The 14798-nt window shown below is 34.5% G+C and overlaps 1 protein-coding gene across 9 annotated transcripts in view; it reads left to right on the plus strand.

The window, feature by feature from the left end:
* EEA1 (early endosome antigen 1) overlaps positions 1-14798 on the plus strand; it is a 454815-nt gene that overhangs the window by 413659 nt on the left and 26358 nt on the right. For 8 of the 9 annotated variants that reach the window (XM_074375294.1, XM_074375296.1, XM_074375295.1 and 5 more), the window contains 6 exons: positions 843-992; positions 1982-2101; positions 7893-8096; positions 10834-11034; positions 12000-12113; positions 14330-14485. In XM_074375294.1, the coding sequence (XP_074231395.1) occupies positions 843-992; positions 1982-2101; positions 7893-8096; positions 10834-11034; positions 12000-12113; positions 14330-14485 (945 nt within the window). The remainder of the gene's footprint in view (positions 1-842; positions 993-1981; positions 2102-7892; positions 8097-10833; positions 11035-11999; positions 12114-14329; positions 14486-14798) is intronic. The other variant, XM_074375300.1, reaches the window with a different exon arrangement.

The following is a 14798-nucleotide window of genomic DNA, read 5'->3' on the forward strand; positions in this document are numbered from 1 at the left end:
TGAAGTCACTGCCTCTGCCTTTGGACTCAGCACATGAGAAATTCTGTGTGCACTTCCCAAGAGAGTGAAGTCTCTGTTTTTCCCAGTCCCGTGGGGCTCCTGGAGTTAAGTCCCATTGGCTTTCAAAACCAGATATTCTGGAGATTCCTCCTCCCAATGCCAGAACCCTGGGCTGGGGAGCCTGTTGTGGGGCTCAGAACTCTCATTCCTGTGGAATGGCCTCTGCATCTTAATTATTCAGCTTGTGGACTGGCCACCCAGGGGGTATGGGCCCGACTATATTGCAAGCACACCCCTCCTACTATCCTGCTGAGATTCCCTCTTTATGTTTCCAGTTGAAGAGGATCTTTTTTGTTTTGCAAGTTTCCAGTCTTCCCCCCCGCAACCCATGGTTGTTGAGTAGTCAGTTGTGGTTTTGTTGGAGAGCCTTTTCCCCTTTTTTCCTTTTCTAAAGTTACATAGCAAACTTCTGGAAAGCTCATGGTCCTACTACTCCACCATCTTGACTGGAACTCCTTAAGTGTCTTAATTTTAAGTTTCATTTTATTATTTTAAGTTCTTCAAGTGATTACAATACTTAACAAGAGGCTCTGTTTCACTATTTTTTTGTTTTTGTTTTTTAAGAGGGCACACCTGAAAACTAGGGTGTTTGATCAGATTATATGTGGTTCATCATAATTTATGTGATTAAAATTCAATTGGCTTTTTAGGTTCCTCCAAAGTATCATGAAAATATATTATGTTTATATTAGTGAAAAATAAAACATTGTTTGGAAAGTAGTTGGTAGTAGTGGTGTGTGTGGTTTATACTTATGTATATGCTTTTTTTTCCTTTTCTAAAGTTACATAGCAAACTTCTGGAGACAGAGCGCCAGCTAGGGGAAGCTCACGGTAGGCTGAAGGAACAGAGACAGCTTTCAAGTGAAAAGCTGATGGATAAAGAACAACAAGTGGCTGATCTACAACTCAAACTTTCTCGTTTGGAAGAAGAGGTAAGCTAGCATTTCAAATGAGTTTATATTAGTACATTTATTCACTGATAGATTTGAGGCATCTTAAATATTGTGTCCAGTCTTTTTATTGTCATGAGCTTTAATTGGATTTTTTAACTTTAATTTGCAACTTTTATTTCTCTCCAGTAAAAACATCCTACTTATTAACTACATTAAGTCATTTTGTTGTGATTGTGTTTCCTAAAGTTCTCAACAAAAATGTACAGGGAAGGCTACTCTTCAGCTTTAGGAAGGAAAAATTCTGGGAGTGAACCTTTTAGGCTGCTCAAGAAGAGTCTTTCTACCCAGGAAGGACCACTTCTCAATGAAACTGAAAAATGAACAGTTGGTGAAGGCACTGATGTGCATGTAAACTTTGAGTTTGCATTTAAGGATTTTTTCTTTTAAAGATTAAGCATAAGATTGGATGCTCTCCTAATTTAAGATGTGGTTGCCAAAATGGCAACTATTATTTCGTTAAAGTAAAAGTTATCATTAAACTATATCTTTTATTAGAACTGAACAAACACTGAGAGTTGATATCTGTAGCTTCAGCATCAGATTTTCTTTTAGACCCAAAATCTTAGTGTGGTAGATTGTTATTCTTTCCCAATAAGTGGTAGTTATGACTGTTGTGAAAAAAGTAAAACAAGTATTGATCCTGTTATTTAGATTATTGTTATAAAAATCTGTATGTAATTAATTTCTTGATCATATTAATGCATAAAAACAATAATAAACAAAATGCCAGCTGGAGAAAGAATTATATTACTCTTAGGATGAGAGTCTGTTCCTAAGGAATAATTTCTTAATCATGAGATTAAGATTCTATAAGTAATGAGATATTGCCTTTAAAGTTGATTCTATTTGTCTAAATTTAATTTTCTCTTCAGACTTGAGAATTGTGAGATTTGAAGTAATATCAGATTTTTATGAATGATAGCATTATGCCTTTAAGTTGTCAACTGAAGCTCTACTTTTTTTTTAAGTTGAAGGAAAAAATAACAAATTCCACAGAATTGCAGCATCAATTAGATAAAACAAAGCAACAGCATCAAGAACAACAAGCTCTTCAGCAGAACACGACAGCAAAACTTCGAGAAGCTCAGGTAAACATTATTTGAATTTTTAGCCTTTTAAACAGAAATTAACCAAATCATTATCTTTTTGTTGTGGTGAAGCTAGATAATGCAAAGTACTTGACTATGAAGGGTTTTGATTATTTTCAGTACCTAGATAATCAAAATCTTTTTTTGGTTGCTATGTTGAAAAATCTTTCTAAAATATTAAAAAATGTTATAAATAGATTTATTATTTATTACAAACTTATCTATATAACATTCTAAATTTATTAAATTATTTAAATAGAATATATTTATTTAAATTGTGATTTATGCATAATAAATGATTTATTATTTATTATCATCTATCAAAAATACCGTATTTGAAAAATAAAATAATACAAATAAAATTTGCTGGATTAGTTAACTCAGTAAAAAATAACATTTTGTATTTCCTGCAGTAGAACTTACTGTTTGTTGGCCATGTCTTTCCCTGCTTTAGAACTATCATATGAGCACTGGAACTGTAGATGTTGAAAACACAAGTGATTGAGTTTAATTTGTACAGATTCTATAGTATAGCTAAGAAGATTGAAAGAAATTAAGTTTTTGTTTTGGTGAGGGGTGGATGGTATCCAAATGTTTGAAATGAATTTGACTTTGACATTCATTTATTCCTCAGTCTCTCATTAATTCATTGAATATAATTGAGCACTGTGGTAAACACTGAAAATAGAGAGATGAATAAGACACAGCACCTACCTTCTAGGAAATTGCAATCTAATGATGTGCACACAGAAATAATATTTGAATTTAAAGGAGGTGATAAGTAATATGTCTTTTCCCTTCTGAGTTTGGAGAGTGGCATGGGAGTCAGATGGATACAGATCAAAATATTCATTTATTTGTTCTTTCATTCATTCAGTCAACAAAGTATTAATGTCTCCTCTTGGCCAAGGAAGTGATTTTATGGATACAGCAGCAGAGAAAACAGACAAAAATGTCTGCTCCATGGAGCTTAGTAAAGAAGACAAACAATAGCCAAAGTAAACAGGCAAAATATATAGTGTGTTAGATGGTAATAAGTGATGTGGAGATGAAAAAAGGGATGGGGAGTGGTGAGTCTCTAGGGAGCTGGAAGTGGGAATGCAGAATTAGATAGGGTTGCCAGGGAAGGCCTCTCTAAGAAGATAAAAGACCCGAGGGGAAGGAGGGTGAGAGTCATCTGGGTATGAGAGAAAAGAGCATCATCAGTCCATTAGAAAGCCCAGAGGCAGGAGCATGTCTAAGGAACATCAAGAAGCCAGTGCGTGGAGTGGTGTGAGTGATGAGAGAGTTAAAAGGGGTGTAGTCATAGAGATAACAGGGGGTCAGAACATGTCGAGCCTCATAGGTAATTTTAAGGATTTTTACTGTGAGTGAGGTGAGAAATCATTGGAGGGTTCTGAGCAATGGAGTAGCATGCTTTGACTTATAATTTCACAGGATTACTCTGGCTACTATATTGAGAGTAGACCATAGACGCACACTAGTAGAAAAGAAATTGGCTAAGAGACTACTATAATAATTCACATAAGAAGTGATAGGGCTTGGATCAGAATGGAAACAGTGCAGGTAGTGAGAAATGGTCAAGTTCTAGATATACTTTAAAGATAAAGCTGACAGATTTACTGATAGATTGTTGTAGGATATTGACAGAGAACTCAAGGATGATCCCAAGAGTTTTGGCCTGGGTGGTTGGAAGGATAGAGGTCAAGCAACATAAAGGCTGGGAATCCTGTTGGGTTGGCAACATGAGGTCACTGATGACACTGATGAGAGCAGTTTGGAAGGAGAAGGAAGGATGAAAGCCTAATGGAGAGGTTTCAAGAGGAAGTGGGAAGAGAGAAGTTTGATACAATGAATGTAGATAATTCCAGGAGTTTTACAGTAGAGTAGCAAAGAAAGAGTAGTAACGCCAGGGTGGAGATTTTGGCAAAGATTTGCAGCCAGTTGGGTTTCTCATACTGTACCCGAGAATTAAATTTATTCATCTAGTAACAGACTAAGCTGGAAATGACAGCCTTTTACCTTCTTATAGTCAAGTTGTCTCTTAGACTGAGGGGAGAGGAAGGGGCTGAGTTATTCTTAGTTCTTCCAGACTTTTCAGTTAGTTAAATTCTCATTCCCTGCGGAGGAATAAGAAAAGGATGGCAAAGAGGCTAGGCACAGTCTCACATTATGGAAACATGAAAAATACTAGGCACTAAAGAGTTGTAATAATAATTCTGGGGGTGTGTGTGTATGTGTGTGTGTGTGTGTGTGTATATATATAAAAATTATTATGGTAGCATAGAGGACAGTTACCTAACTTGGATAGAGTCTGGAAAAGAGCAGTCATTGAAAATTCTTAAAAGTGACAGTCTGAGTTGCACAGGTTGTAGAAGTTAGAAGGAAAAAGATACTGAAGTTGGTATGAACTAAACTGTAAGGTTTTGCTGGAGCTTAAAGTGTAATTTAGAGATGAGTTAGAGAAGAGGCCAGAGCATTTGACATAGATAAGTTTATGTAAGGCTTTTCTGTCTGTCCTTGAAGACAGAAAGGTGTTAGAGGTCTTAAGGTAGATATGCCATAGCCAGATTTGATTTTTAAATAAGTTATTCTTGTGATTATGTGAAAGATGGATTTTGGAGAGAGTATTCTGAAACAGGAGATCAGCTAAAACACTAATATATGCAGTAGTTTGGATGAAAAATAATAATGGTCTTACTTTAAGCAACTGTTAAAAATGTTGTAGGGAAAAATACGAATAATACTTTGGTAGTAAGATAAATAGGACTTACTGACTTAATAGTTATAGGGAATGACAGAGAAAGGGAATGACTTCTAGGTTGATAACATTGGGTACCTGGTAAATGGAGGTATCATCAACTGTGTTAGTGAATGTGAGAAAAATGTCTGTTTTATAGGGCAATGTTAGGAGTTCAGTTTTGGACATGTCTTGAGGCACCTATGAGATACAGTAATTTAAAGCCTGGAGGACAGGACCATGCTGTGTATTAGCTGTGAGAGACACCAGTATATATGGGGCAAAAGAAATTAGTAGAATAGATGTGATCAGCCATGGGGAGACTACTGTGAGTATAATAGACAACTGATAACACAAGACTTCCTTGAAACACTAGCACTTAAGGGGTGGATGAGTAGAGGAAGAGCAGCCCAAAGAAAGAGAATGATGAAAGCAATTAAGGAGAACCTGTAGAGTAGAAGCCAAAGGACTAGGGAGAGTCAAAAGTTGGGAGTAATCAGCAACTTCACATGTGGTTGTTTGGTGGGGTGCTTGATAAGATAAATGGAAAATGTCCATTAGATTAAACATTTAAGAATTAGTGACCTTGTTAAACATAATTTCAAGAATGTGATAGAGATGGGTATCTGATTTTTCATTGAGTAAATGAGAGATGAGGGAGTTGGAAAGTAAATACGCATTACTTTTGAAATTTAAATGTGAATTGTGTAAAGACTGGGCAGAAACTGGAGTGGGACTTGGTATGGGACGTGTTTCTGAGAACAAGAGATACCTGAACATGTTTATAGTCCAGGACAAAGGGGCTGGTAGAGGGAGTAATTGAGGGGAGGTGACTGAAGGAATAAGATATTCCTAATCTATGATGTCACTGATGCAATGGATGGTGGTAAATGCGAATTTATCCTGTGAAGGATATTGTTTGAATGTCAGATGGGCAGAGATTAAGAATTTGGAGAGAATATTGAAGCTTTTAAGTGGTTAACTTGAAGAGAACGTTTGAGGTTGAGAACTCCACTCAGATGACAGGAGTGACCAGATGATTCTAAGTATATAATGGAGGTTGGAGTCTAGAAATTTATAATGGCACCAGTTTTATGCAGGTTTGTGATTTTGCTCTAACAGTGCTTAGAAATGTAGGTGTGGAGAAAACAGATTACAATATTGATCTAGGATTGGGCTTTTTGGGGTAGCTGTATTGGAAATTTTGGGGTAAAAGGAAATGGAAAATGTAGTTGGAAAGAATAGTTATAATTAGCTCATATCTATATATGAGATTCAGGAGGAGAAGCTAGGCATATGCTAAATAAGCTAGAAGAAAATTGAGGTCAATGTCTCTTTGACACTGGAGAGCAGAAATGAAGTCATGCAATTGGAAGACAGTCAGGAAGTTGTGATCACAATGTAGGATAGTTGAAATTTTTTATCTGAAACAATTTCAAGTGCTTACAAGATCCTGCATGTGAGTGATTGAATAGAATGAGTAAAGATCCAGGAATTAAGATGATAAGAATGTTGAGGCTGTACTCTTAATCCTCTGTGTATTTTGTATTTCCCAGGAAATTGGCAGAAATTGGGATTGAGAGAAAGACTAAATCAGGTTTCAAGTCTTCAGTGAATGAGGTAGGGATTTATAGATAATAGCAACACAGCATAGAGGATAGAATAAATGAATGACATACTTCCCAAAGCAGCATAAAGCTTTTTTTACATGAGGGAGAGAGTCATGTCGTTGAAAAAAATGTGGAAAAAGTCAACCTCCCCTGCTTGCCCAACAGAACAGTCCTTATATATCAAAGAGGGCTGAAGGGGAATCAGCACCTGTAAAGGGAGAACCAAATTATCAGTTAGACTTACATATAGAGTGATAGTTCTGGAAAAAGGCTTAGGTTTGGAACTGTGGTTTTAGAAGATCAGTGGAATGTTCAGAGAAGGATCATTAGTGGCAGGAACAGAGAATGAGAGCAGAGAGGTTAGGTTGCTTCCCATCATTCTGTGATTAGAAGGATGAGAAGCATGTTGGAAAGTCACTGATTTCACATATTTTAATATTGGCGCATACTGTTGAGGGTACCAAGTGGTAGCTGGCTCTGTCTCAGCAAGGTGGTGTGGGCTACTGTGAAGTTTGCAGAAAAGCTTGTTAGGGCCTTATTCTAGGTAGAGGCTCTCTGGCTCTCTTAGAATGATGGAGGCAGAGGCAAAGGCTGTGGGTTAGCTCCAGAACATCAGTGGGTGTTATTCTGGATGTGGGTGTGTTCTGTGTAACATGAAGGCCCCTGGTAAAGTTAAAAAGAGGGATCCCTTGATGTAACAATAGAATAGTCCTTTGGGGGTATTGAAATGAGCCTTCAGGAGTGTGTGTTAGAGTGCAATCACTTATTTCTCTGTTCATTCAATTGATATCTTAGAGCATATGTGTCTTAGATACATCAATGGATAAAACAGACAAAAATCCTCCCCAGTGGAAGGAGGCAGATAAACATGAAAAATAAGTGATTTATTTAGTGTATTAGAAGATAAGTGCTATGAAAAAAAAATCAGGAGAGAGAGTATTGGGAAAGGCTGCAATTTTAAGTGTAATGGTCAGGGTAGGTGTTATTGAGAAGGTGACATTTGAGCAAACATTTGAAGGAGAGGGAATGAGCCATGTGACTTTGTGGGAGAAGTGTCCCAGGCAGAAGAAACAGTGCAAAGGCTCCGAGGTGAGCGTGTGCCTGGTGTGATTAAGGAATAATGTGGAGTCCCACATGTCCGAAATGTATTAAACAAGAATTGTAGTAGGCAGGTCAGTGTGTTAAGAGTAAGAATAAGAATGTGGTTAATCGAAGAATTTTTTGGTTAAATTCTAGCTTACTATCAATAATATAGATTTATATTGTTAAATGTTTAGTTCTAATTATTGAATTAAAATTTGCCATGTTAAAATGTAGTGATTAGTGAAAAATACGTAAGACTTATGAGTTTGAGTATTAAAATTTACTCAGTCATTTTATGTTTGAGGAATAACTTTTTAAGTTCTCTATTCTTAAGGTAGTAGTTTTCAATTCTTTACAGAATGATTTGGAACAAGTACTACGTCAAATTGGAGATAAGGACCAAAAGATCCAGAACCTTGAAGCCTTACTACAGAAGAGTAAAGAAAATATTTCTTTACTAGAAAAGGAAAGAGAAGATCTTTATGCAAAAATTCAGGCTGGCGAAGGAGAGACTGCTGTTCTTAACCAGTTACAAGAAAAAAACCACACATTACAGGAACAAGTAAGCTTTTCAAGTGTACTAAATTTCTAAAATTTACTTTTATCTCTCTAAATCTTACTAAGTTTAGCTTTATTTAAATGATTCTTCTGTCATTTTTAGTACTTTAAAAAATATTACGTATTTTTGACAAACACTATCTCATTTAACTTAGAGGTGAGTTGCTATTGTAGTGAAAGTAGATTAACATCATTTGACAAAGGAAATCTCAGTTCATGCCCCAGGACATAACTTATTACCTGTGTGACCATAAGCAAATCATTTCACCTTGTTAGCTCATTTGAAAAGTAGAGATGTTATTATTAATACATACTTGCCTCATGGCATTTTGTGATGTTTTGAAAAAAGATTGAATAACAAAATAGATTTATTAACTGAAAGTACTAATCAAGTGTTAGTTGTTACTGTATATTGGTTAATATACAGACTTAGTGGTTACTTATATTTTGACAATGTATATGTGTTTGCAATATATAGCTAATAATAATTTTGATAAGTTGCCTTATTCTAACATTTGTATGTTGGTTTAAGAGAAACATAAAATTTAGCTTAATACATTTTCAAACTGAAAGTAATTTATAGTTGCTTTTTTTGAAGAATTGTCCAATAAAAGAATTATGGTATCTAAATGAGAAAGTATTAAAGTATCAGTAGGTCATACCACTTTTCTAATTTGGGTATCAGAGTATAACATAATGTTTTCCCCAAACTTCAAAGTTAGCCTTGGTTACCAGTTTATATGAAGAATTTTGTAGGCTAATTTCTAGTTGTAAGTTGCATTCAACTTGACATTGCATATCATACAAATATGATCAGAAAAGCCTATACATTTTTTGAAAAAGAACAAATAAAAATGAATATATGTACTTACGCTTCTGGCCACGCTGGAGTAATTGATACCTATTTAGTCTTCTTACCATAAATAACTAGAAAAGTGGAAAAAAAAAACTGTAAAACCACTGTTTTCAGAGACTGTACAACAAGTAATGTAGGGCTTTGATCCCTGAGAGAACAGAAGCATGTGAAGTGAGCCTTTTGACTACTCCAGCTTTTGACCTGGAAACATTTTCCAGACTGTGGTGCAGGTTGGGGGAAATCCAAGGAAAGCACGGTGGCCTCACTGAATCAAGGAATAATAGGTGAAAGTTCAGGGATGTTGAACTCAACTTTGCAAGGCAGAATGTCAGAGAGGAGGAAACAATGTAGAGGAAGAGCTCCAAAAGTCTGCATAGGGATCCACGTGAGCCTTTAGCTGAATGCTAAGCTTTATATACATAAGGAGGGATTCCATGAGGCCAGGCAGGCAATAAACAGTTATTAAGGGCTGCGGCTGAAAATGATCAGAACTTGCAAAGCTGGGGAATGTTCAACTTCCAGCCAGTCAGAGAAGAAAGACGTTTGAACACTTGGGGACATTCAGTAGAAACCCCAGAAATGTCACACCTTAGGAGTAAAGCTTAACTAGCCCTAGCGTAAAAGCTAGTGCACACCAGACCTAACAGGCACAGAAACAAGACTGAAAGGATCCAGCTGAATGAACTACAGGTGTATTGAGTGCCTGCCAGAGCAGAATTCAACATCAAAGAAGACAACAAAATCCAGACCTGTCACCATAAATATCAAAAAATTACTAGACATACAAAGAAGCAGAAAACATGTGAGCTGTAAGCAGGAGAAAAATGATTCAATGGAAATAGAACGAAATGAGAGAGGATAGAACCATCAGACAAGTACTTTAACACAGCTCTTAGAATACACTTACGGATATAAAGGGAAAACTAATAATGAAAATAGAAGTGGAAATAAACAAATAGAACTTTTAGAGATTACAAAAAAAGAAAATTTCACTGGATGAATATAATAGATTGTGCAAATAGAAAACAGCACGAGTGAATATTAAGACAAGGTAATCAAAACTGTCCAAATAAAGCACAGAGAGAAAAAAGGTGGGGGAAAAAAAGAACAGTGCCTTAGTGACCTGTGAGACAGTATCATGTAACCTAGCACACATGTAATTAATGTCAAGAAACAGTGGAGAGGAGGAAAATATTTATAAAAATAATGGTTGAAAATAATGTAAATTTGATTAAAAATACGATCCCACAGATTCAAGAAACTCAACTCCAAGCAAAGTACACCAAAAAACATCTGATTTGGATTTCATCTGAATTAAAGATATATCATATGTTTTTCAAAAGACACCATTACAAAAATGAAAGCCAAGACACAGACTGGAAGAAAATATTTGCAGCACATCTATCTGACAATTCAGAAGTATCCAGAATATATAAGGAACTCTTATTACTCAATCTGATCAGTGATTAGAGCCAGAGATGAGTGGAGGGCACTGACTGCACAGGAGCAGGAGCATGAGGGATCTTTTGGGGGTAGTCGAAATATTCTCCTCTTGATTGTGGTTGTGGTTAAATGAGTATAAATATTTATCAAATCTATTCAAACTGTACAGTTAAGTTGGATGAATTTTATTTCATCTAAATTGTAGCTCAGTAAAGATAGTTTTAAAAAGAATAGGAAACTTGAATTTTATTTTATTTTTTAATAATTTTGAGAGATTATGTTTACTTATTTTTGGAAAGATGTGAATAATTTTTCTTGAAAAAGAAGTTGAGGTAATCTATCATAGAGCTCTTTTACATTCTCATGGTACTTACATTTCGGTTTCTTAGTTCTTTTTATATCATTTGTGACTTTCATAATTAGGATCTTGTTTCTATTGTAGGTAACTCAACTAACAGAGAAGCTAAAGAATCAGTCAGAAAGCCATAAACAAGCCCAGGAGAATTTGCATGATCAGGTGCAAGAGCAGAAGGCACATCTTAGAGCTGCACAAGACCGTGTCCTTTCCCTAGAAACCAGTGTGAGTGAATTAAATAGTCAATTAAATGAAAGCAAGGAGAAGGTTTCCCAGCTTGACATACAGGTAATTTGAATTATGCAACTTAATATGAGTTTGTAAGAGTAAAGCTCCAATTTTAGGCCATCATATATTTAAAGTTCTGTTTCTGTCCTTCTTTCCTCCCTGCCTTACTTATTAATGGAAAAAAATTAGGGATAGGAATTAAAAGTTGTATCTTGACACTTTGTTGAGCTTTCCTGGTTACATTTTTTTTCTCCTGTGGCAAGAGAGACTATTCTTCCTGAAACCACCAGATCTTTCTGCTTTTCTTTTTTTTATAAAGTATTTATTATGGTTTTTGAATTTCAAAGTAGTTTGATATTATACCATTAGATTTTAAGTTAAAGATTATCTGAGTTACTTTGAATTTGATTTTTAAATTTTACTTTAAAGGTTTGATTTGGTACCATTATGTATTTTAACACATTTTCTTTCAGAGGCCATTATGGCAGTCTTGCTCAGTGATTCAATCACAGGGTGGAAATTAAGACATATTTCTTTTTCCATTCTCATCACTGGTTTCTTAATCTGTATTATAGTACAGAAAGTTATAGAAACATTTCTGTACCTTAATTTTCTTTATTTTAGGAGAATAATCCCATTGAAAATCAGAAATAATATAATTAAGTAATATAACATTATACTTACTAGAACGTAGAAAAAGAGGATATACATTTCTTTCTTTCTAACATATAATTGTTAGAGGAGTTACAGATAATTCAATATGTGGATGTCCAGTTTAAGAGGGAGAAGTGTTTTGGTGTCATATAGGGGCATCTTTGTATCATTTATCAAAATATCATTAGGAGTCTTCTCTCCTACTCATTCCTGTTTGGGGGATTATCACGTACTTATATTTTAATGTCTAAATCCTATGTGTTCTGCCAAAGGAGCTTTTCTAATAATTTAGTGAGAAAAGTAATGTATATTCAAGCAAAGGGAAATCAGGAACTAAATACAAATTAAATGACTTGTAAATTTTGTTACAGATTAAAGCCAAAACTGAATTATTGCTATCGGCAGAAGCAGCAAAAACTGCTCAAAGAGCAGATCTTCAAAATCATTTGGACACAGCCCAAAATGCATTACAAGATAAACAGCAGGTAGCGGAACCTGATGCAATTTCTTACCATAACCTAATGTTTTGGTAGATAAATTAAGTAGAAACATGTATAAAAATGATACCCAGTTTTCTATAATGTTGTGATCTACTTGCTTATTCTCCTTAATTTCTCCCTGAGTTCAGAACCAGTTGAGTGGTAGGTACAAGAGCCAGACAGATGGAGATAAAACTGTCATCTTTGTTTTTGATAAAACTCAACTTGTGTGCAGCTGAGGTCGGGCTTTTTGAGATTGTATTTCTCCCATAATACAGACCTTGGTGTGGAGCTGAAAAATTTATTCCTAATTATTGAATTGTTGCTTCATTCCATCAAGGGCCAGTGATTAAAGAGAGACAGACTTCCACAACTGTTCTTAGTAGGAAATTGGGCTATGACCCAAATATACTTACCACTGGAAGCACAAAAAGAGTACCATGTATTTCATCTCAGTAATAAGAGTTACTTTCTTTTCTTGGGGGGAAGGAGTAAGTGGGGCTGGAAGGAATACAGAAGTTATCTTTTCTCAGTATTTCTGATAGAATAAAAGCTTCCTACTTTAGGGTCACGGTCAAAATGCTGGTAGATTTTTGTTACCTTTTACCAGGTAGGACTTTTTAAAATGTACTTTTTATTTGAGAAGTAATACAGGTTGTTGATTCAGTTGTTTTTTTTTTTTAAAACAATGCAGTAGTATATCAAGTTAACAAAGCAGAATCGTTTTCTATATTTACCCTAAACCTCAATTCCATTTTCCTCCTTAGATGGAATGTTTGCCATTAAATTGGTATGTATCCTTCTAGACTTTTATAAGCATTGAACAAGTATATAATACACACACACACACTCACTGATCTTTTTCTTTTACGTACATAGTATCATTAAATATGTTGTTTTGCAACTTACTTTTTACTTACATTATTGCTAAACACATCAGGAAAGTATTTTTTAAGCACAAGATCAGTGCCAGAAACTATAATGGAAAAACTGCTTATGAGAATATCCACATAAAAGTTTAAAATTTATCTGCCAAACATATTACTAACAAAATTCTATTAGCAAGTAGCAACAGAATAAAACATTTTCTGAAGTATGTCTGATGAAGGGTTAATATTTTTGACTTATAAAACACTATTCATATGAAAAAAGTCAACCTGCAAAAAAGTAAGTGATCAAAACTATACTCCCAAATCCTCAAGTTCATTAAGCATTAGCTTAAGACAATAAGGGAATACGCTCTTATGGAGGTAAAATGTTTGTGTCTATGTGTTTGACACTGGAAGGAATAGTCGTGGTATAGAAGAACATTGCTTATGATAGTATATAGTAGTTCAGCCTTTTGATGGTGGTAGGGGGAGCTGGTTGGTAATATATTTATTTCAAGACCTTTAGGATTTTTCATATTCTCTAGTTCACTGTTGGTCCTGTACCCTAAGAAAATAATCACAGCTTTAAGGATGCTGTTTGCATCTCTGCTGAAAACTTAGTAGCAATCTAAGAATATAAAATAGGACATTTGGCTAAAAATTGGTCTGTATCAATAAAATAGAAATTTATGCAGTCAGGTATAACAATATTCTTGAAAATAATGCCATAGTTTCATGATGCATTGTTATGTAAAAACAAGGGAAGTTATGATAAAACTGTGTAAAGTGAGATCCTTTATTTTTAAAAGTACAAATCAAAAAATAGAAACTAACATTCAGAAAAGACTAGAAGGAAAGTTATCAAAATATTAATAGTGATCATCTGTGGGTAGTGGATTTCCTAGTAATTTTTTTCTGCACAACTACATATTCTGAATGAATTGAAAAAGTATCATAGATGTAGTCACTATAATTTAAAAAGATACTATTTAAAAAAATGGTGTGTCTTGAATGTTGAAAACATTTAATTGAAATATAAAAAGTGTTATTTTAGTATTAGCTTATTTAATATTCTGTTGTATCTTTTGGTTCCTAAAATAATTTTTCCTAGAAAAAGTTACTGAGCCGCTTATGTATATAAAGTTGTACCTCAGACTACGTACAACTGGACTTCAGGTCCTTTATATTGGTGGGTAAATATAATCTGTGATACATTATTAGACTTATCTGTGGTCTTATTCAAAATAGTTTCTTAAATAAAGTTAAGGTTTTCTGTTTTACTTTGACCAAATATTTTGGCACTATAATAAAGTAAACCTTACCAAAGTTATCTTTAATTGTACTTTTCTATAGGAGTTAAGTAAGATCACTACTCAGTTGGATCAGGTCACTATGAAATTGCAGGATAAGCAAGAACATTGCAGTCAGCTGGAAAGTCATCTTAAAGAATATAAAGAGAAACACCTCTCTTTAGAACAGAAAACTGAAAAATTAGAAGGTCAAATTAAGGTTTGTATAAAAGAAACTGAATTTAGCCATTATCTACTGCTGTAGCAATGGAAATTGATGACCTAGATGGAGTCAAAGATTTTAAATTTCTAAAGAAAGATGAAGTTGTGATGTAAATTGAAAAAAATTACTTGTAATTTTTCATGTCTTAATTTTGAATTTTATCTTTTAATTTCTTCATTAATGGATGGCTTTTACAAGTAGAAGTTAACTTATATACTGATGCCACTGTATAAATGTTTCAAAGAGACAAACAGCCAGGGGTCTACTCATTCTATAATTACAAGGAACTTATTTTTTTGTTGTTGTGAAC

The sequence above is a fragment of the Camelus bactrianus genome, chromosome 12 (genome assembly GCF_048773025.1).
Source record: "Camelus bactrianus isolate YW-2024 breed Bactrian camel chromosome 12, ASM4877302v1, whole genome shotgun sequence".
NCBI lineage: Eukaryota > Metazoa > Chordata > Mammalia > Artiodactyla > Camelidae > Camelus > Camelus bactrianus.